General features: G+C 38.1%; 4 protein-coding genes across 7 annotated transcripts in view; 2 read left to right on the forward strand and 2 right to left on the reverse strand.

Annotated features, from left to right (window-relative positions):
- LOC128671095 (V-type proton ATPase 116 kDa subunit a 1-like) overlaps positions 1 to 8,391 on the forward strand; it is a 43,087-nt gene extending 34,696 nt beyond the window's left edge. For all 4 annotated transcript variants that reach the window (XM_053747253.2, XM_053747254.2, XM_053747251.2 and 1 more), the window contains 6 exons: positions 79 to 215; positions 737 to 823; positions 3,009 to 3,119; positions 4,371 to 4,497; positions 6,238 to 6,370; positions 7,237 to 8,391. In XM_053747253.2, coding sequence (XP_053603228.1) covers positions 79 to 215; positions 737 to 823; positions 3,009 to 3,119; positions 4,371 to 4,497; positions 6,238 to 6,370; positions 7,237 to 7,336 — 695 coding nt within the window. In that variant the 3' untranslated portion in view covers positions 7,337 to 8,391. The remainder of the gene's footprint in view (positions 1 to 78; positions 216 to 736; positions 824 to 3,008; positions 3,120 to 4,370; positions 4,498 to 6,237; positions 6,371 to 7,236) is intronic.
- On the reverse strand, positions 7,942 to 12,597 carry LOC128671096 (uncharacterized protein). The gene is made up of 5 exons (XM_053747256.1): positions 12,150 to 12,597; positions 11,491 to 11,697; positions 10,840 to 11,145; positions 10,374 to 10,503; positions 7,942 to 9,279 (listed from the first exon to the last, which is right to left on the reverse strand). Exons 1-5 carry the CDS (start codon positions 12,393 to 12,395, stop codon positions 9,194 to 9,196), a joined length of 975 nt encoding a protein of 324 aa, XP_053603231.1. The 5' UTR covers positions 12,396 to 12,597; the 3' UTR covers positions 7,942 to 9,193.
- A 1,262-nt stretch (positions 12,598 to 13,859) lies between these two features.
- On the forward strand, positions 13,860 to 15,817 carry Ppox (Protoporphyrinogen oxidase). Its single transcript, XM_053747729.1, has one exon. The coding sequence runs from the start codon at positions 14,158 to 14,160 to the stop codon at positions 15,574 to 15,576; it is 1,419 nt and encodes a 472-aa protein (XP_053603704.1). The 5' UTR covers positions 13,860 to 14,157; the 3' UTR covers positions 15,577 to 15,817.
- A 206-nt stretch (positions 15,818 to 16,023) lies between these two features.
- DCTN4-p62 (Dynactin 4, p62 subunit) lies at positions 16,024 to 23,285 on the reverse strand. The gene is made up of 9 exons (XM_053747728.2): positions 23,050 to 23,285; positions 22,080 to 22,235; positions 21,577 to 21,694; positions 21,162 to 21,316; positions 20,426 to 20,591; positions 19,671 to 19,854; positions 18,191 to 18,395; positions 17,462 to 17,610; positions 16,024 to 16,955 (listed from the first exon to the last, which is right to left on the reverse strand). The coding sequence occupies exons 1-9, from the start codon at positions 23,176 to 23,178 to the stop codon at positions 16,751 to 16,753; spliced, it is 1,467 nt and encodes a 488-aa protein (XP_053603703.1). The 5' UTR covers positions 23,179 to 23,285; the 3' UTR covers positions 16,024 to 16,750.
- Between the last annotated feature and the right edge of the window lie 4,436 nt (positions 23,286 to 27,721).

Below are 27,721 nucleotides of genomic sequence, written 5' to 3' on the forward strand. Positions count from 1 at the left end.
ATACGCAGACTTTTGAAATATTCATCGTGCGACATCCACGACGTAAATATCAACGTTAATACTATTATTTGTGATCAGAAATAGTGAAATCGAGCGGCTACTGCGCGCCGTCGATCCTGATCACGTTCATCAACATGATGTTGTTCAAGAAGGAGGAGAACAACCGCCCCGAGTGCGACCCGCAGATGTTCGCCGGGCAGTTCTTCATACAGAAGGTTTGATACCACTTTGATCACCCGGGTGATAACTAACACCTAGGTTATCAGATTCTTTGAACGATTGAGTGAAGCGAGCGAGGTCTACAATTTTACTTGGGGGCAAAAATACATTTTTTGTATGTTTGTAACGCGATAACTTTCGAACCGTTTTGGTGTTATTTTGATGAAATTTAAAAGGTATATATGCCAATAAGTTCGTGGAAAATAGGTTCAGTCGTTTTTGAAATATTAACAATTTTGTACAAAGTAGATTTGAAGCAGTGAAGAATTTGTAATCAGTGAAGCGGTGGTGGTGTAATGGTTTAGACATATGTGCTTGTATACCAATCTGACTCATGTATAGTAGTTTTCATCGACCACCACCTGTTTCCGGCGAAGGAAAACATCGTGAGGAAACCTGTACACTGGTTGTATTAGAGAAGGCTAGTGACAAGAAAGTTGTCGTGTGCGTTTCATTCCACGTAATGGGTAATTTGAAGAGACATAAAAACAATAAAGCTTGTATGTTTGTTGCGCAGTTGTTTGTGATAGTGGCGCTGCTGTGCGTGCCCGTCATGTTGCTGGGCAAGCCCTACTTCGTGTGGAAGGAGCAGAAGCAGAGGGAGGTGAGTTGTATAGCTTTACTAGCTTTTGGCGTAAATTTCCAACGGCGACCGTTATTTTTCCGAGATGAAAGATACCCTGTGTCCTTCTCCATACTTCAAACTACATGTATACAAAATTTCAAGAAGATTGATTGAGTAGATAGAGCGTGAAGAGGTGATCTATATACTATTCTGGGAGAAAAGCTATAAAGTGTATAACCCTTGTTGGGTAGTGGGTGGTCAATAGATTATGTGCGTCTTAATTGTCTTCAAAAATGGGCGAAAAGTAATATCATATAAAAATTGACCTGGACAAGGATCTGGACTGAATACTGAAATAAATAATTTATTCGTAACAAAATATCTACTAATATTATATATTCCAATTATATATTATATATTCATCCATCGTCCATTATATATTCGATAAGGATTATCATTTTTTTTTCTTCCAGCACTAAATTTGTAATATTATGACATGGAAGCAAGAATTTGTTTTGTTCATTGATGTTTTACATGTTCAGCTATGTGCTCCAAAATAGCGGAATATTAACTATCGCATGTAAACACAATCACAATAAAACAGACATTATCATAATAATGAAGCAATTTTGTTGTTTAATTGGGCGTTGGTTCTCAGACTGTTTGATTATGTACCTATTTCTGTATGTGTTCATAGCGAATGAATTTCAATGTTTCTTTTTCTATTAATGCTATCATGGATAGTTGGCGGTAAGGAAATCTATTTATAGTAATATGTTACATATAGACTGCAAACTGCGCCCGCTCGCCCGGGGCTTCGCTCCTGTGCTAATTTCGGGATAAAAAATACCCTATGTATTATTCTAGGTTATATTTTGTCCGTGTACCTAATTTTACAACAATTCGTCCAGTAGATTTTGCGTGAAAGTGTAATAAGCATACACACATACATCCTCACAAGCTTAATTCAAATTCAAAATGTTTATTGTCATTATGCATCAGTTCTCTTAGCACTAGGCACCCTGTCTACAGTTTCATACATACAATATGAACCCTGTCGGTGATTTGCAAAACAGAATATGGAACGGCAGGCAACTTTCGCATTTATAATATTAACTAGCGGCCCGTCTCGGCTTCGCTCGGGTAAAAATATATTAAATTATAAACCTAAATCTTCGTCAGGTACCACCACTATCTATTGGTGAAATCCGCAAGAAAATCCGTGCAGAAGTTTTTGAGTTTATCGCGAACAGACAGAAAGACGCGGCAGAGGTCTTTGTTTTAAAATATGTAATGATAGGATCAGATACAATATCAGATAGATAGAACATTTATTTGTAAAATAACAACACAATACACAACCAGACTAAAAACACAAAACACAGTATTTATAAACATAATTGAAGAGCAAGAACTCTGTGTTACAGCAATACAAAAAGGCCCATCTCAGTACACATATCACCCAGAGGGGCGATACACTGTTCCTCAGATAAGACCCGAATGAATTGCGAGCGGTGTGTGTGTGTGTATATAAACAGTCAGGAAGGAGATGTATGACTACGATTGATATATTGCTTATACAATAAACATTGACCATAGCTACATACGCGTACCCAACATAATAATTAAAGAAAAAATACTACATGGGTAATTAGGACCAGTAAAGGATGCTAAATTACTAAAAAACAAAACAAACAAAAAAAATAGATAGATAGATTAAAACTTTATTCGCAGCAACAGAACACATACAAAAAAATACAAAAAATAACAAGTTGCAAGTACAATAGTTAAGAGCACAGTTGATCACGTGTAAATAAGTAATGTGTACGTGTGCTGCAGCAATACAAATTACCCTTTTGTATTGCTGCAGCACACGATAATATTGCTCCTCGGGGAGCAACGCGTTGATTTTCAGCCATAGCCACGGTAGGTGCAGTGCAATCAAGTCATGTTAATAGGAAATATTTACACCGTTATGCTAGTGAAATAATATTTTTTAGATTTAGCCAGTCCGCAAAAACACGTCACGCAAAAGTGTTACAGTTGTATTGTGAAAGGTCAAACTTAAAGAAAGAGAAGAAAATAATAATAATAATATTGAACAACTTTTTTAAGGCATTGGCATTCCTACTCATTGGCAGTGACCACTAACAGCGACGGGTTATAAATGTAAATAAATATCAGCAAGCGTCGAAATAGGTCCCAAATGAAATATACATTACAGCGTCAAGGTCACCAGCCCGTGGAGGCCGCGGCGGAGAACGGGGCGGCGGGGGGCGCCGTGGTGCCCGCGGCTCATCACGACGAAGACCTCACTGAAGTCTTCATTCACCAGGTCAGTGTCTTCTTATTCCACCAGCAAAAACAATCTGTAAATACGGTGCAAAGACAATCTAGCTAGGTGGGGGGGTATGCTAGACCAGTCTCAGAACATGGCTTCTCTCCACAATCGATGGCTCATCTCCTCAAGAGTGTCAAAACACCTGTACTCGGGCTGACTTGATGGTATCTTTCGATGAAGCCGTCGAAGTGGCTCGGTTCTGGCTAGAATATATTTAGGTAGCACCCAATAGAGCGTAGATTTGCCATCGACACGCAAATAAGAAGAAGATTGTACTAGTTTTTGCCGGCGGCTTCACACGCGTGTATCTCTGCGGAAGCGCAACAGATTTCATACAAACTTTCTCCCCCCATTATAGTCATTTGGAGGTAAATATTTGAAAAAAAAAAGTAGCTTAAGTTTGAATGGGGTCATTAACTACAAGCATAACGAATTTCATCAAAATCGGTACAGCGGTGAAAACAGAACAGATTTTCGCATTTATAATATTAGTGTGTATATATCTCTTTATTGTCCAAGTGAAAGGGATATTTTTGTAATGTCTTGATACTCTTGACGTGCCGAGTTGGTTCGTTTTTTTGTTTATAATCGCATGTATTCATATTTGTAGAAGTGTATCTATCAAGACTTCAAAAAAAAATCATATATACAGGGTTACTGGTATCTAACGCATAACCTTCCAAAGGTGCATGAAGTACATAGAGACATCTTTTGTACTACGACTTTTGTCTAAACGTAATAAATACAAAAAAATACTTTTGTTATTTTTAATGTAGTTTCGAAAAACGTTAATTCTATATTCGATTCCGCTACATAACGCCACTGTAATGTCTCGTCTTGCCTGGCTATTACATAGATTTAAGATGTTTAGATTTGATGCAAATTAGAATGTATTTTTTATATGAAAAAAAAAAAAACTACGCATCACAGAAAGTCATGGAATAAAAGTAGCTTGTTTTGATGTACCCAAGTAGTCTTTGGGAGGTTTTTGTTTGATACCAGTAAACCTGTATATCATCTCGAACTTACTTTGGGACTAATGTAATCTGTGTGATTTATCCATATATCGTTGAGTTAGTATCTCACAACACAGTCTCGAACTTACTTTGGGGCCAACTAAATCTACAGATTGAGTTGGCCCCAAGAGTGAGAGAAGTGCGAGAAATAAGGTAAGTGATCTGACCATATATTTATTATTTTATCAATGTTGTGTGGTTGCTTAATGAATATATTATAATTCCGCAGTCGATCCACACGATCGAGTACGTGCTGGGCAGCATCTCGCACACGGCGTCGTACCTGCGGCTGTGGGCGCTGTCGCTGGCGCACGCGCAGCTGGCGGAGGTCGCCTGGAACATGCTGCTCAGGAAAGGTGAGACAAAGACCCAGTAGTTTGTACCTCTTTCAGAAATACTATGTAACCTTTTTCTTTTCTTATCGAGTGTGTTATTACTAACAATGCGGTGTCTTGATTTTATTCAAGTCGCCACACGAATCCAATAACAATGTTAACCCTATCGGGCGCAATTAAGAAAATACATTTTACACAAATAAGATTTCGATTTACAATTTATAATGTATCACAAAATAATAAATATTATCCTCTTGTTATTGTGTATGTAATTTTTTAAATAGGGATTATTACTGCACATTTATCCCGCCAGAGTACAGCACTGTATGTGAGGTACACAAAAGCTTTGCCGCCTTTTGCTATGTCGATTAAAACGTTTATTTTAGAGTACTTTATTTATCCTTTCATTATGTAAGCATTTGTGTGTGAAAATATACAATCATGTAGCATATTCGGGTGCCGAAATATTGGGAAAAATCGTTTTCCATAAGATAAAACACTTCGAAAACTATGGGATACGCCTCTCGGTGTAAAATTTTCGAGCTAGTAAACGGTCGAAGAAAAGCTCGGAACACTTCACACATGACGACTTATTAAAATATGGACTTCATGTAAAAAATTCATTCAAATATCACACATGTAAGATCTTCAAAATCAAGTTTATATCAGTTTATGACCACAGTTGACCAAATAATGCAGAACATAACCTAAAATATTATTATTATTTTCAGGATATTCCACCAAATGCTTCCTTTTTCCTTTTACTAGTAATTCTCTGGTGAGAATTAAAAGGAAAAAGGAAGTATTGCGTAGAAGGTATTTTTGATCGTAAATCTGCAACAATATTGAAAATTGGCGCTTTTTGCCTTCATTAGCAATATTTGTGTACCTTAGTTGTACCAGTAGCGCCATCTGCGCTGAGCTTTGCGTAATATGCCCTATTATCATTAGCATGAAAATTATAATTTAAAATGTCAAATTCCACATCATTATAAATGTTCAATTCTACCTCAGCCAGGGTGTAAAATCTTTTATTTGTGAGTTTTTAATTTCGAGGGTTGCCCCTCCACTCAAAGATCTACTCTTGCTGACATTAATGACACATCGTAATAAGATACATTTTTTATTTTAATTTAAATGTAACACGACCTGAAACGTCCCAAGTATAAGATAGATAAATTATTTATTTGTTCTGCTGTAACCCACGAAGCGGTGGTGGTGTAATGGTTAAGACGCCCGCCTGTGGATCGAAAAGTCCCAGGTTCGAATCCTACTGCCACATGAGTTTGTATACCAATCTGACTCATGTATAGTAGTTTTCATCGACCACCACTTGCTTCCGGTGAAGGAAAACATCGTGAGGAAACCTGCACACTGGTTGATTTTTATTAACTTGTGTGTGAAATGGAGAAGGCAATGTCAAACCACTCCATTAATAAAGCCAAGAAAGTTGTTGTGCGTGTTTCATTCCTCGTATTAACCACGACCCTCAGCCATGAGGAATACGACTATGAAGAAGAACATACAATTTACATAATAATAATAATAATAACTAACTACACTAAACATATAACAAAACTGTGTGTCACAGTGCACAAATAGGCTACAGCTCAGCTACACGCTACCCACAGGGAGTAGCAGCTGATTTTCAGCTGGCGCCCTTAGTGTGGTCGGACAAGATTTGAAAAATTATAATTTTGTACAAATATAAATGGTGCGCGTTAAATACCCTTATCAAGCAATGAACATTGTCTGGTGCAGGTCTAATGTCGTCAGACTTCGAAGGCGGCATAATCTTGTACGTGGTGTTCGCGGGCTGGGCCGCCATCTCCGTGGCCATCCTCGTGCTGATGGAGGGTCTGTCCGCCTTCCTGCACACCCTCCGGCTGCATTGGTGAGTACTCTCAGCTCTTTTTAAGGTTATCTCATATATATAGAACTATTTAGCTGTTTAACCGCGTCTTAACCCGCTTAAATGATGATGATCTCGGGATGGGATTGCGATAGTTGAAATGAAATATTCATAGCGCATTTAAAATACATACAGCGCCATCTGGTGTTTTGTTGCAGTTTTATTTTTGTTAACATTTAGCGCCACCTTTATTAGAATACAGGTTTTTGGCTTCCACGGGTACAATAGTTTTTTTCCGGAAAGGTCTATGTTTTTCTCCATATTCTTAATTATATACAGGGTTACTGGTATCTAACGCATAACCTTCCAAAGGCGCATAAGGTACATAGAGACTAACACCATTTGTTCTACGACTTTTGTCTGAACGTAATAAATACAGAAATTTTCCTTTTTTAATTTTAATGTCGTTTCTATAAAATGTTAACTCTATGTTACATAACGCTACTGTGCTGTCTCGTGTTGCTTGGCTATATTACATACAGTTAAAATGTGGAGAATCACAAAGTAGATTGTATTTTTTAATAAAAAAAACTACGAATCACGAAAAGTCGTAGAATAAAAGTTGCTTGCTTTGATGTACCAAGTAGTCTTTAGGAGGTTTTGCGTTTGATACCAGTAACCCTGTATATATGCGAAATTTCGAGAAGTATTGGTTAAGTAAATAACGCGTGAATGAATAGGTAACGAACAAACATACTTTAGCATTTATAATATTAGTTGGGATATAGAACAAGCTTTTGCAATTCGTGTGTCCGCTCACAACATATTCGGGCTCAATCGTCAATATCTATATATAGGCTCTAAGCAATATATCGCGATGAAACCTATACGAGATTTTTTCTTTCCAGGGTGGAGTTTCAGAGCAAGTTCTACAAGGGTGAAGGTTACCTGTTCCAACCCTTCTCATTCGAAATCATACTGGAATCCGCGGGTCAAGGCGATGAGTAGCTTCACTCCATCACACAGTAAACTGAAACCAGTAAGACATCTCTGTGTTTTACACGCGTGTAAAGCCGTATTTATCAAATCAAATCATTAATTTTCTACAAGTATTTTAACATAGTGTACATTATATTATTTGTTACAATTGTTGATGAGAACTTAATCTGGATTTATATGCGTAATAGTTTTTATCTATCTACTAATATGGACCGTATTTGTCGACATAGATGTGTCTTTAAGTATTAGTATACACGTAATCCATAAAATTGTAACTTTTTAAATGAAATAATTATAATTTTTGATATTTCTTTGTAATTTATTTTTTTTAGAGGCGATTTGATTTTAAATTAATCATTTTAATTGGAAAGATTAGGAGGTGACTTACTGTTCTCGATTTACTATACAAATAAAATAGCTTCATTATAGCGGCAGATATATGGTTCCACAGTAATCGATTTAAAATCATAGATCGGTAAATTGATGTTGCATGCAGTATTTATTCCAATTTGTATGTAGATGTTTTAATATTTAAATAAATATTGATGTGTAGTAACGTAGTGGTAGATTATATCCCTAATTTTGGGGATAAGGTAAAAATAGCGGTTGATTCAAATAGAAATGTTTCTATTAAAAAATATCCGAAATTTAACTTATTATATGATGTAGAAATTTTGAACTTTTATCGTAATAATATCACTATACCTGCCCTGTAATTTGTTAAAAATAATAATATCTAAGCGATGTACTCAGACCTTGTATCACAGCTTCTTTAAATTAAGAAATCTTAGCGAAAATGTTTGAGGTGATTTTTTTTAATATATTTTGTTAGTTGAATAGCATTTTTAGCAGACGATTTTTTAAGAAATAACCGTGTGGAATTATTTTGTAATCACCAATTTCTGTACTTAATTTTTATTGGATTTTCCGAGGCTCTCTTTATTGTGATGCGCACGCGCGCCTTGCCATTCCAGTCTGAAATAGTTTTATTCTGATTTAACGCGATACGTTCGCGTAGGAAATATTATTGGTGATGAATAAACATTGTTTTGGTAGCATAATAATGGCATTTTATTTCATAATTACATCTAAAATGCAATTAACACTTATTTTACGATTATGACTCACTCAATGAAGTCTTATATACTTATTTACTGTTCTTTTTTTGTTATATATTCGACGTTTTCCAAATTCGTCGTAATCCAGATTATAAATAAGTCGAAATATAAATGTTAGCTAGCTTAGCTATATTGGAATACTGGCAGAAAAATTGGGTCCGGACCCGTGCTTCACCTAAGTTCTCCATCTGGGTGACGCACGGGGACTTCTAAAGCCCCGTGCTCTAACTGATGTCGTTATTGTACAGTGAATCAGTAAATAGTTTTCCCTATATGATTCTAAAAATCTAAACCATTCTATTCATACTCTAGTTTTATTAATTCAAAGTTGGAGTGCCCCCTGAGCTTGGAGGGCCCGGGACAAACCCCCGTCTAGCCCTCCGGGAGCTTCGCCACTGGGTATACCTCGCGGAAAAATGTAAACCTCAATAAAACAATAATAAAAATACATTTAACTCATAGTCCTAGGGGATGAATTTCACGAGCGTTTCGAACGTCGCCGTGGGCTATCATTAGTGTTTATTAAATTGTACCATACTTTGTAATAAATTTAATTATCCTGTTTTATAAATAAGTGAAGTACTGGTACAATGAATAAATAATTAAATAAATAAATAATAAAAAAATGTTAATTTTACAAATGATTAATTTAAAAAAATATATATTCTTTATTTAAAAAAAATGTGCGACACTAATGAAACACGCCGCAATTCAAACTGTCGTGAAATTCACCCAAGAGAAATAGTGTTCAATCGTATTCGGCGCCGATGGTGATACTGATGTCGCCTGGCAGCACGCTGGTCTTGTGATACCATCGGTTTGTGTCAAGTACCACTGAAACAAATTAGGTTTAGCATCGATATGTATTATACCGAATCAGATGACTTATGTCAAATGTTATAAAAAATATATTTCTAAGTAAAAAATCTAGTAGAAAAAATGTTAAAAAAACAATGTTATGTTGGATGCAAGTAATTACTGACGTAGTTTTGGACGGTTTGTGTGCGTTTTTTATTTTTGATCAAGGAGCGAAGTGCGGGTTGCTATTCACTTCTCACTAGGGTGGTTCGCAGAGCGTTTCGACCGCTGCGGCTGCGCGGTCATTACAATCCGTCAATTTTCTTGAGAAAGGAATCATTTCCAAAATCAATCGTTCATACAATTGGCATTACTACAGTACAGAGTAATTAATGCAAAGTCATATAGTAAAACGAATTCTTGTCTTTGTTAAAATTTGAAAAATTGTAATTGTAATGACTAACGGATCAATTCGAAGTGAGACGCAGCGAACCAATCACATTGCGGTATGGTTGACGTTGCGTCACAATGGCACACTGTGATTGGTTAGTTGCACTGAATAACTGAACGCACTACGCAATGAATAGTTTTAGAGTTTGCTGGGTCTACGGTAAAAGAAAACCATCGACTACCGAAAGCTGCTGAGATTTTTTTGTTGCAAGCACATATTGCCATATGTTTCATATATAGTCAGACCTCTCTTTTTTACTCTGACGTATAGTCATCTATCTTTATATATTGACGACCTCGGTGGCGCAGTGGTAAAGTTGTTGCCACTGAACCGAGAGGTCTCGGGTTCGATCTCCGGTCGGGTCATGATGAAAAATGATCTTTTTCTGATTGGCCCGGGTCTTGGATGTTTATCTATATATGTATTTGTTATAAAATAAAGTATCGTTGAGTTAGTATCCCATAACACAAGTCTTGAACTTACTTTGGGGCTAGCTCAATGCCGTGTGACTTTTCCTAATATATTTATTTATTTATATCTTTCGTCGTGTGAAGACGTCGGGCCACAGATAAAATAGATAGCAATAAGTACATGTATTTTGCATCAAAGAGTTTTTAGCAGTGCGGGCTCTAGTGTTACTTTATCCTGTAGCAACATGGACACCGCACGACAAACTCACATGTCTCCCCTGGCTCGACGGTGAAGGAGAACCATCGACAACGGTAGAGACACTCCGGCGGAGGCGCCAGTTGCCACTGCTTGCGCCCGCGCACCTGCGCCTGCCACGATATGTACCGCACTGTGTCCACCTGCAAAATTTATCGACCGCATATCAAGTTACCCAGCATTGATCTTTATGCCGCTGTGATAGTATCGAGTTGGTAGAATTTGAGTAGCTTGATTGTACTAGCGGAATTTAGGGAAAGCTTGAGACAATTCTCCTGAGTTTTTTTTTACACGTCAATCTATTTTACCAGTTTTCGTTTGCGTTCAAAAGTGTTCCGGTTTAGAGAAGTTGACTGTTTATTCACAGGGTCAGTTCACTAGTGTTGCTAACAATACAATAAACATTTGCGGTCGTTTTTAGGAAACTTGATGAATACTCTAAAGTGAAAACAAAGGAATCGTTACAACGCACCACTTACATGCATATGAGCGCCCTGTCCTGGACCTCCCATGAAAATCCAATCAACTGGCAAGCTCTCTGAAGTCTTCGGCAGAAAATACGGTCGATTGTAATAGGCACGTAACCTCTCCGCTTCTTCGAAGGTGCACGTGCTCCACCCAACATACCAGGGTTCTCCGGACAAATTGGCGCGCTTCTCGTCCATATTAAATACTTCGTGTAAGGAGTTTAGTCCAGACTTGTATGGATAATAGAAACAGGAGCCGAATTTTTCGCTCGATTTAAGGTGCGTGTAGAAATCTGCGAAGAATGTGAAGTTGAATTCCTGCAAAAAATCCGTCAAGTCAAGTGAAAATTGAATCACGCACCGTAGGTTCCGTAAAATTAACATTTTGTTATGTATAAGTACTTACATAAATATTTATGGTTTACGTATTTATTCCTTACTTTCTTGCTAAATTTCATGATTCTAGCTTAACGGGGTAGGCTAGGTTTCGATTCTCTTAGGACATCGCCAAATATGCGAACCCTAATTATGTATTTTAGGGAATGGAATGCATTGGACAATCAATCGTAAATGTTTACTTGTAAAATTCAAATTGGCTCGACAATTTCAGAACAAGGCCTTTTCATCTTACATTCGCCAACATTTGCGGGTCAAAATACATACCTGAATGGCTCTCCAGTCCTTCATAGCATCAGTGACAATAACTGGGACCGTCCCGTACGCGTATTCCAACTCAAACAGAGCCGGGGACACGTTAGCGATGCGTACTACATTATCCACGCCAACACACATGGTGCAGTCTTCAGGGGGGCGAAACAAGGCTTGCTGGGTCCTGGTCGGCCCTAAACGGTTGCCGGCAGCATCGCAATTCTAAATTAAAAAAAAAAGATTTTAACTTTTACATGAACCAGTCTTTTAAATATTAGTAAAACTATTATAAAATGACACCATTTTGTTTCAGATTACATTTGACCGTTCGGCTTTATCGACAAATCAGTTATTGTGTTTATAATTGATCTTTCTTCCAAACCTTATTAACGGTATTAAAATTAAGATCAATATACAATCTACTTTTTTTTGAAATATCAAGTATTTTATAAAGATAGCTTATGGCGGCCGCACACTATCGCCAAATTCAACAGATGATAAGGCGTATGAATGAACATTTCCTAGTTTGTATGATAGTTTTTATTTAACGCAAGTAAAAACCAGCAATGTACTTAAGTAGATATTTAGAAACCGCAAAATTTGGCCAATAACCAACATTGTGAGACAGATTATCAGATTAATTACAATATACTTATATAAGTTTAAAAACTTACATCTGCGAACACTTCTTTATTAATCCACCAGGCACTAAACACTGAAATAACGACGAAAATAATACTCTTCGTCATCCAATTCCACCCGAAATTCCCCGTAAAATTAAAAACCCTTCCTTTTCTCGGACGATGAAGACTCGAAACATAAGAATCACTGAGACGTAAATTTTCAATTTTATTCAGAATTTTCTGCAGTTTTATTTCGGCGTTTTTGACCGTTTTGTCGCTGGATTTGTGGTCACCCATTTTCAGGTCTGTGTTGAGCCGACTGAAAGGTCGGTTGGTAGGATGCTGTATTTATAAGCTCGTATGGATTTACACAGAGATGATATACTTAGAAAGCCCTTTATAATTTGCTTTATGCTTTCCTTTATACTTCATCCTAGTTCGGGTAGGTATGTCAAAATAAATCTTTGCCCTACGGATTACTTCCCTTACGTATTTCAGGTGCAACTAAGCCATATCATCTGGAAAAGCAAGAATCATTTCCTAAATGAATCAGCAGTAGAGTGAGCGTACTATGCTTTTGCAACTTTAAAAAAAAATATAACAGAATAAAAAATCTTTTTAAGTTATACCCGCATAAATATATAAAACATATATTATATAAAACATATTTAATAGTAAAAGGATTTTTTATGCTGTTATACTTGGAATTGTTTTCTATGTTACCTGATAGTAGAATTAAATTGACGGTGGAGTGGAGAGATTATCCATAACTATAGGTACGTAGCAATTTCGGAGTAAGAGCCTTAAAACTAAACCCGCCGTAACGGATTGAAACTAAAAATCCAAGCAAACTCTATGCATATCCTCTCCAGCTCCCGTATCGACAATACTGGATCGTGGTAAACAGCGTGTTGTGTGCAATTGGTATGAAATTGAAATTCATTATCAGCTCGCGACACCGCATCTGCGCCCGCGTACCCCTTCATCATTTGTGTCCAGAGACGCGTGAACGTATTTTACGACCAGCCTTTTATCAGATTGAAGTACATGGCATTCACAAATTAAATTGAAGAGATTTAAACACGCGATTCGCCAAAATGTTGGTGCATTTTATCCCGGAAAAAAGTGTCGTGTGAATTTCTCAAACTCAAACTAAAAAAATATTTATTGTGATAACACTACAGAAGGCAATAACTGCGTCTTTACAAAGTATAGGTGGTACTTGCGAGATTAGTTCTACAGTTTACCTTTCCATGCAATATTTAAAATATTATGACAAAATTATATCTACGCAAGTAAAAGTAGTAGTAGTAAAGTTTAAAAGTATTTAGGTTTATCATCTCACCTGAACACGTGCAGTAGGCATCTTTATTCAGGATGAAAGGTCATTTCTGTCCATATCCTTCTCCAGCCTTCTTCGTACTTCTTACGTATATTATACTAGCAGCCCGCCGCGGCTTCGCTCGGGTGAAACGGTAAAACCATAACATAATAAACTATACACCTAAAGGTTCCTGAGGAATTACACTATCTATAGGTGAACTCGGGTAAATTGTACATAAATCTGTCCGGTAGTTTTTGAGTTCTTTGCTTTCATACAGACAGACGCGCCAGGGGGTTTATTTTTATTATATGTAAGGATACATATGTGAAAATTGGTTGAGCAGTAAACTATGTTTGTAAAACAGATTTCCCCTAGGCATTCGATTGAATTAAAATTTAAATCTTAAAATCAGCGCTGTGGCTTTCAGTCCCGACACAAAGCTGAGCTGGGATCCTTTTCGGTATGTAAAATTGTATGTTTTTTTTTGGCGAATAAAGCATTTTCTTTTCTTTCTATATTAAAAAAAAACAAATGTCAATATAAAACAATCTGTCATGTTCATTTTTATTTCATGTAATTTTGACAGAATTTGTCAGAAGTCGTGTCGGCGTTTCCCTTGCGTTTTCTCAAAGTTTCGCCGATGTGATTTCTCAACCAAAAATAGATATATTTAGATCTAAATTAATGGAAACTCATAGAAAATTGCAAAACAAACTATAATAGGATATATAAATAATGGCTGCTATTCTAGGAGGTGGACTGGGTGGTCTTTCGACAGCATACTATCTCCTTCGAACCAATGTTGCGAAAAGTAACAATCTGAAGTTATTTTTGTTGGAAGCCACAAATTGCTGCGGTGGCTGGATCAAGTCCATTAAAACAAAAGATTACATCTTTGAGCAAGGTCCTCGGACAATTAGGCCTAAAGGAATTACCGGAGTTAACACCTTGAACATGATAGAAGATTTAGGTCTTAGTGAGCACGTCGCACCGATAACCGCAGAGCACCCGGCCGCCAAAAACCGCATGATCTACGTTAATCAGAATCTTTATCATCTGCCTTCTAGTTTCAAAGGAATTTTTCAGAAAAATCTGCCTTTTTCCAAGCCATTGGTCTACGCACTGTTCTATGATATCTCTCAGCCGCACAAACCACTGCAGGACGACTCCATTTATAATTTTGCTGAGAGGAGATTTGGGAAAGAAATAGCGGACTATGCTATCGCTCCAATGATTTGTGGCATTTGTGCAGGCGATGCTAAGGAAATATCAGTAAAATTCCTTATGAAAACTTTGTTTGAATGGGAACAAACTCACGGAGGTGTAGTAAAAGGTATGATGAAATCTATGTTTAGTCCCAAGTCGGGAGATGATATAGAGTTTAGCAACTTGGCCAAAAGGGCACAGGAAGAAAAGTGGAATGTGTACACAATAAAAGGTGGACTGGAAACATTCCCAGCCACATTACATGACCATTTGAAACAAAACAATGTTGATATAAACTTAAATACTAAAATAAAAGAGTTGCAGTTTGTAGACCACAATACAGTATTACTGAAGAATTGTTCCAATGAGCTGTTCACAGCCAGTCATGTATATTCGACTATACCTTCTCATGCTCTCGCTAAATTAGTGGAGAAACAGCATCCAGAATTAGCTCAAGAACTTTGTGACATCCCTTTTGTTACAGTTGGAATAGTCAATTTGTATTTTTCAACAGACACACCACTAGTGTCGCCAGCTTTTGGTTTCCTCGTGCCTCCGATAGAGAACTCGCCTATACTCGGAGTAGTATTTGACTCCTTCTGTATACCGGATCAAAAAGGCACGGTTCTGACTGTGATGTTAGGTGGGAAATGGTTTAAAGAGAAGTTTGGAGAAGATGTTACTGAGCAAAAATTGTATGATGTTGCTATACATGAAATAGGAACTATCCTCAACATCACACAAAAGCCTACAGTGCACCATGTCAATATTTTACCCAAATGCATTCCGCAATATGTTATCGGTCACTACGAGAGAGTAGAAAAGATAAGAGATTATATTCACAACAATAATTTGCCAATGTCTTTAGTTGGCAGTAGTTATGATGGTGTCGGGATAAATGATGTTATTTATTCAGCTAAGAAACAAGTTGAAGAAGACTGCACATAGTGATTTTCTAAGAAAATTATCTATTCGGGCTAATAGCTTTAACATGGTGAATGTCAGCCATGCTGCATTAGGTGTAATAATATTTATAAAATGAATTATTTATGTGCTGTAAATGTAAATAATACTGAGCTGTTGATGACTATCAAATTCTAATAAGTCTGAATTATTGATATTAAAAATTCTCCCAAGCTGTACATTTTTATATTGTTTATATTTTTGTGAATAAAAGGATGAACATTCACTTTTATAATTTACGAAAGATAAGCCTACATTCATAATTAGAATATTTTTTTAACCTGATACAATAATATGCAAATCTTTTATTTCATGAATTCAAAACAAACTGAATCCACAAAACAATATCAACAAGATTCCACCCAAGCAAATATATATTGCAAGTTAAATAAAGCTTTTAAAAAGGGTATATTGTTAGTAAAACAAGGGACGTAAAAGCTGTGAATATATTTTCTTTCAATTGTTACACTGTTACACAAATAATATAAAAATGCAAAAGCACTAATCTTACAAATTAGACAAGGTTAAGACAGCTAAATCATTGCACAATTTCAGTTAATGAAAACTGAAGCATTTATTAATATTCGAAAGTAATATTTTACAAATAAAAGGTGTTTTATATAGTTTTTATTTCAAAGTTAAATAATATCCAACCAAATGAGAACTCATTTAATACATAAAACCTAAGTTTTAACTTACTGCTAAGTTAGGACTAAAATAAATAAATTCATCAACTAATTTCTGACTTCAAGTCATACTATCTCATAATGGAATATCAAACTTATGCATGACTATATTTTAGGCACATGTTATAAAAAAATATGTCATAATAATGCATTTGCCTAAATATCACAAATTTAACGCCTGTCAATTTTCTTCATCCATCAATTTACTTTTGCTAGCGTTTTTTTATAAAATTATGGGTATGAAAAGAGGAATTTTTGATATTTAATATTTTTGAGCTTGAAGTGAAAGGATACTTGCAAAGTGCTCTTAGCAGAAAGTGAAGACACTGCTAGCCATGACAGGGAATCGAGTGGCTGACAGCGACACTGCTGATTGAAATAAATGTATATTTTTCTATACGAAAAAGAAATTGTTATTTCTTAAAGTATAACATTTGTGGAGTTTTTGAGCCTTAAGAGAAATATTTTCTTGTCTACCCACTGACAGTACCCAAGTCGAGTATGACAGTGGTGTAGAGCGTGTGGTCCTGAGGCTGGGCGGCGGCGGGCGGGACGGTGTTCCTGTAGGAGTACTGCAGACTCAGCGTCGCGCGCGCCGGGCTCCCGGGGGACGCTGTGGGCTCCGTCACTACTTCTAGTCGGAGGGCTAGCTTGTTGGACTTCCGCCAGAGGATTATGCTGCGAGAGAATATTTAAATAAGTGCCTATCATTATTTTGATAAATAAGGTTTTTAATCCATCTTGTTGTCTCTCAGTTCCCGCTCAATTGTTTCCAATATGTCCAGGACCGAAGGGTTCCATTATTAAAAAAAAATTGGTCCAAAATAAATAAACAAATCACGAATAAGTTCCTATTCAGTTTTACTTGATACAGTTATGATAAAAATTATTAGCAGTTTAGCCGTGAAAGCGACTTTTGCATTTATAATTTAGTATGGATACTGAAAGTATTATATAATTTGTGGCATAGATTTCAGTCTTGTTGGCGCTTGCTTAGGATGTTTTTTGGCCTGGTGGACGTGTAGAAGTCCTTCTCAAGTCAAACCATTCAGAAATTAGACATTCACACACTTTTTCACGTCAAATTTTAAATGATACTGTCGTTTTGGGACAGTGGTCGTTCGCTGTGAAGAAATACCGAAAGAAACTGATTTCAACATAGTATCGTAATGAGAATGCCTCACTCGTCAGTGTCGTGGTGCGCGTCGTCGTCGTACTCGGCCGCGTCGTCGCGCTGCGACAGCGTCAGCGCGCGCGCCGGCGCCGGCACGCGGCAGCTCAGCGCCGGCGCCGGCGCCAAAGCCCGACACAGCGACAAGTATGACGATGTGTCCTGACAAATTTAACATTTCCATTTTAACACCACAGTTTAATAAGGCGATGACGATGCAGTCAGGTTTGGCACAAAATAATAATATTAAATACGTGATACTGTATATCTGTATTACTTTAATTTTCCAAAATTTGCAGCCCTTGATTTTGCTTCCAACGCGTCAAATGAAAGAAGTGTTCCCTCTCCGACCCCCTCAGCCCTTCCCACGCTGGTCCTGGATTTGAATTTTTATAGCCAATAGTATCGGTTAGTAGTTAATAGGTCGGTTGTGGTAAGACTAATTAAGTTCACCCGCGCGCCGTTCTGGACTAGGACTGCGTGGTGAATATACTTTATATTTATCTTAATGTGAAATAGAGAAGGTCATGACGCTGCATTAATAGTGCATAGTAAGATAGTTCTGCGTGTTTCATTCCATTCCGTTGTTCAAATGTGCGTGTGGTATGAAATTTTAAAAAGGAACACTCATACCACACGCACATGTTTTTCAATGATCACGAGCATGACCCACGGCCAGACTATGAAACTTTGAACGACAAACTTCACACAAAAACTTTTACATTTACATGAATAGGTTTACCTTCTCCAAATTGAGAGACTTCTCCAAAGACTTCTCAATGCTCTTGGGCTCTTCGGTTTCTTCCACCTGCGGCAAGTCCTCGGGCTGCATCAGTTGCAGTTGCATCTCGTGTCCAGTAGGATTGGTCAGCTTGAGAAGTAGAGCTGATTTCTCACCAGGTTTTACGGTCTCGAACGATATTATCTTCACTTCGGGCACGTGGTAGCTGCAAAGAGATATTTAGCTTAATAGATGGCGCTGGCGTCGAAATAAAACGCGCAATTAAAAAGCACCGACCGTGGAGTGATGTGACCTTGATACACTAATCGCGTGCACGTATTTTCCGATGAGAGAATGTCAGTATCTCTCTCTCTCTCTCTCTCTCTATTATGCCGTTTACTCATTTGCGTAATTACAGCGGTATGGAACTCCATTTTGCATATATTGTATTGGGTTTCTCCTCTTACATGTTACAATATATAATTGGGTGGATCAGTTTAAACTTTTCACAAGTTTTGCACCGATGATAGATCTTTACACGAGTAGCGCACTAAATGGCATTAGTGCCAATTTAAAACCAGGGACCGGACAGCTATCCCTTTCACGGGTTTTGAATGGGTTTTTGGAATGGGTTTGCTTTCGAAAGCCGGTCGGTTGTGTAACCCGTTCAATTTGCTTTGGTAAGCGCTTTATCAACGACTACAAAACCCTTTCTTTGAGGTAAGTCATACGAGGGGGTTACCCGTTCAGATAGCAGGCTAATTTATGTTTTAAGTTCAGGCCATACGGTCTTAATTTGAATAAATTTCAATGCACAACAAATACCTACTAAGCGCGTGCGGTACAGCGGTGCGTTATTATTTACACGATTCAATGTGTCGTTTCGTGTCTTTTAGGCTCTTCACACACGGAGCAACGCAAATTTGCACAGAAGCGGGGTGTGATGAAAACTACACCCCTCTCCCCCCGCAGGCATTTAAGGGGAAAGCCAAACAGGGTAAGCGCTATAACGAACGGGTTACCCCTTCGAAAGAGTTAGCCATATCATATGGGAAATCCTTTGAAAGGGTTAGCCTCACCATATGGGATAGTCATTGGATTGGGTTAGCCATTGAACAGGTAAGACAAGAATACGGGAAAGCTTTTCAAAGGATTAAGCAAACGAACGGCTTGTCCCTGTTTAAAACGCACAATCGAAGTTTCCAACAAAATTATTAAACTTACTAAGTTAGTACTACGATTAAACTTGATAGACCCAGACTTAGCAGTTTAAAACAAAACTAACCGTTGCTCATAATTCTCTGTATGTTTGATCTCTACCTTACGAACCGGTGCCAATGCGCCGGACAAAAAATTATTTATCTATAGTGTCTCGATTCTGCGCAATCGACGGGTTAACCTATATTCCAAATTTCATCAAAATCGGACCAACGCAATGTGACAGAAAGACTTTGGAATTTATAATGCTAGTATGGATTAATGAAAACAAAATATGACTTACTAAGCGAGCAACTCGATCTTGAACTTGATAGACCCGGGATTGTACTCGGGCTTGGTGAGGTTGTGGTCGCAGGCGCGGCAGCGCTGGCTGCGCTTCACGCTGAGCAGCTTGGCGAGCGGCGCCAGCCGCGACACCGCCGCCGGCTGCCACTCCGGCGACGCCAGCCGCTGCGGCATGCTGGTTACTGGACGCGATCGAGTGGGTTTGTTGCTTATTTCATTTTAGGGTAGTCATTCGTTCTCAATCATAATAAATGTTCCCGTATACACTTCGATCATATGCTTTATTGAATACTTATGTTACAATATACTACTAGATTTTTCTTCTATTATTCCATATCTTCTCAACAGGTAAATATTATTTAGAATATGACGTGAAAAAGTGCTCTAAAAAACAAAACAAAACAAATTTTTAAGGGGCTCCCATATAACAAACGTAACTTTTTGGCGGTTTATAGATAATGGTACTGAAGTCTGGGTGTGCGACTCCGACTGGCATTTGGTCGTTTTCTTCTTTGACTTCCTGAGGAGTTCTTTGGGAGGTTCTCAGAGCGTATATAGCGTAGTAGTATCTCAAGCTACGGCCGCGCTGACATTACGATCCGTAAATGTTTCCTTTAGAAGGGAATCATTTCCAAAAACAACCATTTATAAAATGTATTTTACAGATTGTTTTGAAGTCAGACAGCAAAATTCAGCGGTCGCTACGCTCTGAGTAATACCACTTTTGACTCAAACATTTCAATATATACTCACTCTGTTTAAGATTTACTTCCTTTGTGAATATATCTTCGGGCAGCTCGTCGCCGACGTCGGCGGCCTGGCTTGGCACAAAGCTGGCGAGGGCGGAGGACGCCGCCGCCTCGCTTTGCGGCAGCCCCGCTATGTTGCGGGCCATTGCGCCCGTCAGACCTGTTTTGTCCTGAGTGAGAGAATTTTTTTTTTTATCCAGCCTGTAAGGTGATGTGTCCCACTGCTGGGCAAAGGCCTCCCCTTTATTAAACCACTCATCTCTCTCCATAGCAAGTTCTGGCTATCCAGGTAGAAATTTGTCGATGTCGTTCCGTCATCTCGTTCTGGGTCTCGTTCTGGCCGCAGAGGGAGACCTCTGCGGCCATCCGGTGTCCAGAAGGTAGCCAGTTTAGCCCACCTCTCTGGCCGCATACGAAAAACGTGTCCGCAGTTTAGCAGTTAGTTTAGTAGAGAGAATACCTAAATAAGTTTTTTATTAAAATGACATTTTTGACACAAGCAGCAAAGGTAGAAAAATCTGTCGTAAGTCATGTCAGATGCCTTTAATCTACTTGAATAAAACGTTGTTGGTAAGAATAAAAAGCAACTTTGAAAATATTTAAGAGGTATAATGATTATGAGCCCAGTTGGGCAATGGTTTGGGTTCGATTCCCACTGTTCAAAAGTGTTTTTATTTCATATAACACTTTCATTTAAAAAACATCTTATTACTGTTACATCGGAAAAGTCAGACACTTACAGTCAAAGTGATATATTTCCCACGTATAGCGAACTTCTTCCTCTCCTTCTCCAACTTCTCCTGCTTCTCTTGCTGCGCGATCGCCTTGTAGTAGTCCAGCAGCTGATTGATGCGGGTCGCGTGCGGATTCGTGCGTTCCGGCCAGCCACCTGATGCTGTGTAAAGAATTAAAATAATTTTCTCAAATGAGGTTTGGTATGAAACACTGGACAATCACTATTACAAAAATATTACAGCTATTTATGACAACATCGTGAGGAAACCTGCACTCTGGTGGACAGATTAGTTCACTACTATGTACGCGACTACCTGCCACAAGATGGCGGTAAGCTGTCGTAAAAGTCATGTCAGATGCCTTTAGGCGAATTGAATAAAATCTAACACACTCAACATGATGATGACATTTTGAGCTCACCAACAGGCTGGTCGGGAATCCCCACATCTCGGGAGGTCCACCGGCAGTTGAAGCAGGACAGGTAGTACATCTTTTTGGGCTGTTTGTTCTCCACTTTGGCATCCCCTGATGATGACTCCTACAGGAAATCCTTACATATTATAAAACAAAGTCCTATGCCACATCTGTATCTGTCTGTTCATGATAAACTCAAAAACTACCAGGCGGATTTTAATGTGGTCTTCACCGATAAATAGTGTGGTACCTGAGGAAGGTTCTGGTGTAAAATTTGTTATGTTTTTACCCGAGCGAAGCCGGGATTGGCCGCTAGTATACTTATAAAATTTCTAACACAGTTGCGAGACCTATTTGAATGTATTGAAATTAATGAATTTTTTTGATTGAATAAATTTTTAGAAGCTAAATTATAGATAGAAATTATTAAATACTCAACATTATACATGTATTGTGGATGGAATGGAGTTGAATCAATAATGATGATGACTTAACACTATTGGTCCTACCTGTGGAGGTTGCCGAGGCTGAGCGAGAGTGGCTCTAGTGGACAGCGTGTGGAAGCAGCTCGGGCAGTCGAAACAGCTGCTGCAGCGGTTCTTCTTCAGCCGGGCTTCCGACGACGGCATGTTCTCCAGGCAATTGGCGCAGTAGTGGGAATCAACCTGTACAAGATTTGTACACCAATTTTATAGAATAAGACAAACATTTGTCAGGAATACATTTTCTAAATAACAGTAAAAATGGCTTAAAAAATATCTTAAAAACAGACAGATATGGAGTCTGATTTGATTCATACTTTGTATTGGTTTTATTGTTTGGAAAATGGATTTAGGAAGTTCTGTTACAATGTATATCATCAGTTTCAGTTTATCCCAAATTGAATAAGCAATAATAAGTTGACTAGCTGCTTCTCTAATCTTTAGAGAATTCAGGGATATTAATTATATCATTAATCTGGATATCGTAAGAATTGTTTTAACCAAACGAATAGTTCTAGGAACTATACAAAACTGAACTACAAAACAATATGTTTACAAAATTAAACAATGATTTCTTGTAATAAAGTAACATTTTAGATTTAGACAATAAATTTATTGAAACATGCAATTTCTAAATTTGATTCCAAGGTGGACAGACATTCTTGTGAGAAAAGCGTGAACTGCATGCCAACAGATTTAGACATTGTAACTAATGTTTTGTAGCACATTTGAGTGTACTGGCTTAGAGGCTGAGCGATACAGTGTCTCATACAGGATACGATTGTCATGCACATAATAATAATAATGCATAAGGTGCGCCGCATAGGAGTGCCCTTCGTTGAAAGCAAACTTGCTCCTTTATTTAAAGTGAATTCTTTATGCATTACCATTCTATTTTGGAAAGATTAAACAGAACTATATAGATATTGGACTTAGATCAGTAAATAATGCATTGGATAGTAGGTAAATTTACAGATAGCGGTAAAAAATGGTTCACCTCATGACATATGCAAAATCCACAGCGTATCTTCAAACAATGACGGCAGAAGTACAAATTGGTGATTGGTTTGAGCTGACCACAAGAACAAACATATTTAACATAATCTGGTTGAGTTAAATATGCCATTTTTATTATATTTTAATTGATAATACTTTCACAAAACTGATGAAATGAAAACGAATAGGTACTAGTGAGTGATGATGGTATGGTAAGGAAGGTAAGTAACTGACAGTTTAATGACAATTTGACGTTGTCATAAATAACAATATAGGTAATCGATTTTGTGTTTTGTGTGACAGTGACACTCACTGAACAATGCAGACTTTACAGAATATAGATTGAAAGTCCTGCGCGCGGGTTAAGAAATCATATAAATATTTTTGAAATTTTTAACATGGATCATAACTATTGTTTTTTTGCACCTATTAATTCCATGGATTTTCCCAATTTGTTTACAACTCTTCGACAGCACCTGTCATTTTTTAATGAGCAAATTTTTAATGTTACATCCAAAGCTTTGATTCCAGTTTAGGAGGCGATCATGGAAGTAGTATTATATAAGCTATAATAGTATTATATCAAATAATATATAGCTTTGTTAAGTCTTGCCGTCTTGTCATGGTCTAGCCCTGCAGTGGCTGGGTTTGTAGAGTTTATGAAATCTAATTAGATAACTACCTACAGTTCTACCAATTTGTAGCTTTGGCAAATATTATTCAATTTCGAATATGTCGTGAAAAAGTGCCTGTGAAGGTCTAATTTCCGAACAAATAATAATAAATTATTGTTTCATAGTCATTATTATAATCAATACTGAAATATAAATTAAGTATAAAAGTAGGTAGGCTATTTGTACCTATAATTAATTTATTTTATTAATTCATTAGACTTACGCAAAACCTGCGTTTGTAATATACCTACTTACTTCGCTGGTTCCGCGATCTTGTAATTATACCTACTACTACATTATTTTATCCGATTAGGTATTATACCTAATATTCATTAGCACCTACTCCCCGGCATGGGTACCTACTGGGAGACGTCTATCACAGCACATCTGTGCCGGAGTAAGGACAGTCCAATATATTACTATCCTCTCATTATTTTGCCTTACGTTTCCTATTCATCTGGGGTCGGCGCAGAATATTTTCTCCCTCCACAATAAATAGATAAATAAATAAATAAATAATAATATATTAGGACAAATCACACAGATTGAGCTAGCCCCAAAGTAAGTTCGAGACTTGTGTTACGGGATACTAACTCAACGATACTATATTTTATAACAAATACATATATAGATAAACATCCAAGACCCGGGCCAATCAGAAAAAGATCATTTTCCATCATGACCCGACCGGGGATCGAACCCGGGACCTCTCGGTTCAGAGGCAAGCACTTTACCACTTCGCCACCGAGGTCGTCACAATGAGGCTATACACTCCCTTCATAATATTGTCATGCCAAGCCAAGCAATTTTCATCATCGTGCCACAAGTTTAAATACTTTTAATTTACATTTCATTTGAAAATAAGTCTACTAAGTACATATATCGTAATTCGATTCCGGTTACAAAACACGCATTGGAGTATCTACCGAACATCCAAATTAATTAATGTGAACATTCTTCACACGCAAGGTCGTGGCGTGAATAAAGATAAAACCCGGGCTTATATGGCATGTCAACAGGAACACTGCTTTCTATCGTGTCGTAATCGGTACTAAGGATCGCGCATCCTTAATTTATGGTCTATGGTATTTATATTTATTCATAAATCTAGCTATGATTAATATAGATTGAGATTAGCTTATGGCACGAAAGATCGGTTTCCTCGTGTGGGATTCTAGCGATACAGCAGTTTATGACCTTTTATAAAGCAAATTAGCTCATCGTCTATTTTTACAGTGTTAATAGGTAGTTTACGCCGTAGGATTTTCGCAAAAAATTTTGTACTTATTTCCAAATCGTTTTATACCTACCTAACTTATACGCAGCCGGGGTATTGATATATATTTTCTAAGAGAGATCTGGAAGGCCTGCTGATGGAATGATATAAAATATGATTTTGTATGTCGACATTACTGGAAACGAATCCATATCCCATGGCTTCGAGGCATGGAGAGGACCACTACGCCGCAAAGGCCGACTATAGAACATAACACGAACAAACACACTGCTTTCTAGCATTGCGCAATAAACGATTGCAAAAGGATCTATCCTTAATTTATGGTTCAGGCTGGCGAAGTTAATGAGTTTAATAAAATATTAATATTAATTCAACAGATATAATTACGAGGCTCATTGGCGACATCATTGCTTTGAACCTCAACCGCAACTCTTATGATGTAATCTGGGTATTTTAGATTTTGTTCATCGAAACTATACTAAATAATCACAAAATCCGAGTAATGTCCAAGTAGAATCTCCGCAAATTCATGGCCATGCAGCATGGGAAAGAAAAGACGTTTTTACGATAGAAATGTGAAAGAAAAAGTCTGATCCGAAGTTATTAGCTATTCCTCCCTACCTTCCTGCACCAAAATATGTCCTAGTCCTGGCAGCTGATAGGAAACAATAGCATAACCAAGGTTGACGTCAGACATAAAATCACAGTCATCGAAACCTAACGAATCTTAAAAAAATTAGGGCTTCGCAGCGCCACAGCCTCAGAGCCATGAGAACACGCGAAGGTGAGAAATATACAACCTAATAATCATATGAATTACTGTCCTTATATAATATCGAAAATTTTACATATATGGCAAAAATACTACATTGTTTTCTATAAAATACAGCGTACTGTAATATGTACTATATCTATTAATATGTTATAGAATTGTTACAGTAGGTAGTACTCGTAATTGATACCCCCCGACGGGTTCCCATCTTGTCGCGATGGTGGGGCTTAGTAACCGGGGGGGCTGGTCTGACACAACCAGCCACCCCGGTGAACCAAGAGGAACCCAAGGCCCAGAGACTTTGGTGGGTGCTCTGGGCCTGGTGGACGGTCCCCTCGGTAGTTCTGCTATTGGCTGGTGACCCGCCACCAGCCTTTGGATGTGGAAACTAGAGGGGACCAGAGGTGGGGTCGCGGGGGTTTGTCCTCCGCGACCACAGCGCGGCCGTGGCGCTGAACACGGTGCGGTGGGGCCGCAGGGGAAGGGGAGCGTCGGTATGTCTCTCGACGATCCCCTGTCCTCTGCGGCCGAAGGGTGGCTGCCCCTGTATCGGGTGCAATGTGTGTGTGTCACCTGCCTATCACCTCTTGCGCCCGTACAGAGGCAGACTTGGGTGCCCTGTGGCACCCAAGATTTTGTGTGTGTCCTGTGTGTGTTGTGACCGCTGGTCCCTTCAGGACTGGGGGGGCGTCGCGGTGAAATGCCTAACGACCCCGTGACGTCCCCCATAACGGCAGCGTGGAAACGCCCCAGGGGTTTAGTGGGTAGGCTGGGTCGACTAGCAGCCCAGGAGTCCCACACTCAGTGCGTAACAAGCATTCCCCTGGGTAAACAAAAAAAAAAGAAGGTAGATAACTAACCAGGTCTCAACCCAGCCAACCTGTTGATACCGAGAATTAACCTGCTATGGTCGTAATCGTAACACTTACTATGCGACAAACAAACTTGCCTAAATAATGAACTAACACCACAATCACAGACTACAGAGACACATCACATATGGTGGCGCCCTCACCAATCAATTTTTATCATGGTAACGCTGCACTTAGCAATATGTAAGACGTGTAGCGGAATACTTAAGTTGAGCTTTTGTCATCTAATTTTATGTACTTGCGGCACTACTCAGTTGAACGGGGCTGCGTCTATAAATAGCTATATGTAACAATAAATCAGTTTTATGAAATGTTAAATGTTTTATGAAGTTAATAGGTACATTCGCTAATAAGTATTTTAAGGGACGAGGTAGAGAAGAGGATAAAGGAAAAATAATAGGAAAAAAGCATATAAAATACTACCTACACCCGGTGTTTCACATATTTTACCCAATGTGTAATTCCAGATTATATTCTACCTGTGTACAAATTTCATAACAATCGGTATTGTGTGAAAGAGTAACAAACATACGTATCCATGAAAACTTTCGCATTTATAATTTAAGGATAGGATTTATCGAAGCTACAAACTACTAGTATTTCGGAACGACAATTGCTGATAAGAAATGTCCCATATGGATCTTCTAAAAATGTTTTATAATGTCAATTAATTGCTGTAGTTTTTCCTCAAATAAATAAAATAAACAAATATTATAGGCATTCCATGCAGGTGAACAATCAAGATCAGTACATTGCACACTGTGTCACAACCAATATGGACGCCAAGCATATAAATTGACGTAAAATTTACACGCTCCGTGCTGTCTGCTGAATGCCGACAAAAGAAGAGCTATGGCACTTTTCCATCCGACAGACAAAAAGGTCGACAGCGGGGCGTGTTTTTGGTCAGGGCTGATGAAGATTTACGGTTATTGATGATGGGTATCAGACGGTGCAATAAAGTATTTTCGTATTGTGACGACCTCGGTGGCGCAGTGGTAAAGTGCTTGCCACTGAACCGAGAGGTCCCGGGTTCGATCCCCGGTCGGGTCATGATGAAAAACGATCTTTTTCTGATTGGCCCGGGTCTTGGATGTTTATCTATATATGTATTTGTT

This window comes from Plodia interpunctella, chromosome 7 (genome assembly GCF_027563975.2).
Source record: "Plodia interpunctella isolate USDA-ARS_2022_Savannah chromosome 7, ilPloInte3.2, whole genome shotgun sequence".
Classification (NCBI taxonomy): Eukaryota; Metazoa; Arthropoda; class Insecta; order Lepidoptera; family Pyralidae; genus Plodia; species Plodia interpunctella.

Bases quoted from the DNA above. Each gene is read 5' to 3' on its own strand.
- LOC128671096 (XM_053747256.1), bottom strand. From the start codon at position 12,395: ATGGGTGACCACAAATCCAGCGACAAAACGGTCAAAAACGCCGAAATA. The intron at 10,504-10,839 runs GTAAGTGGTGCG...TAAATTTTGCAG, and splicing joins GACAGGGCGCTCATATGCAT to GTGGACACAGTGCGGTACAT. The intron at 9,280-10,373 runs GTGAGTTTGTCG...AATTTGTTTCAG, and splicing joins CGTCGAGCCAGGGGAGACAT to TGGTACTTGACACAAACCGA.
- Ppox (XM_053747729.1), top strand. From the start codon at position 14,158: ATGGCTGCTATTCTAGGAGGTGGACTGGGTGGTCTTTCGACAGCATAC.
- DCTN4-p62 (XM_053747728.2), bottom strand. From the start codon at position 23,178: ATGGCATATTTAACTCAACCAGATTATGTTAAATATGTTTGTTCTTGT. The intron at 21,317-21,576 runs GTGAGCTCAAAA...TTCTTTACACAG, and splicing joins GATTCCCGACCAGCCTGTTG to CATCAGGTGGCTGGCCGGAA. The intron at 19,855-20,425 runs GTGAGTATATAT...GATCGCGTCCAG, and splicing joins GGAAGTAAATCTTAAACAGA to TAACCAGCATGCCGCAGCGG.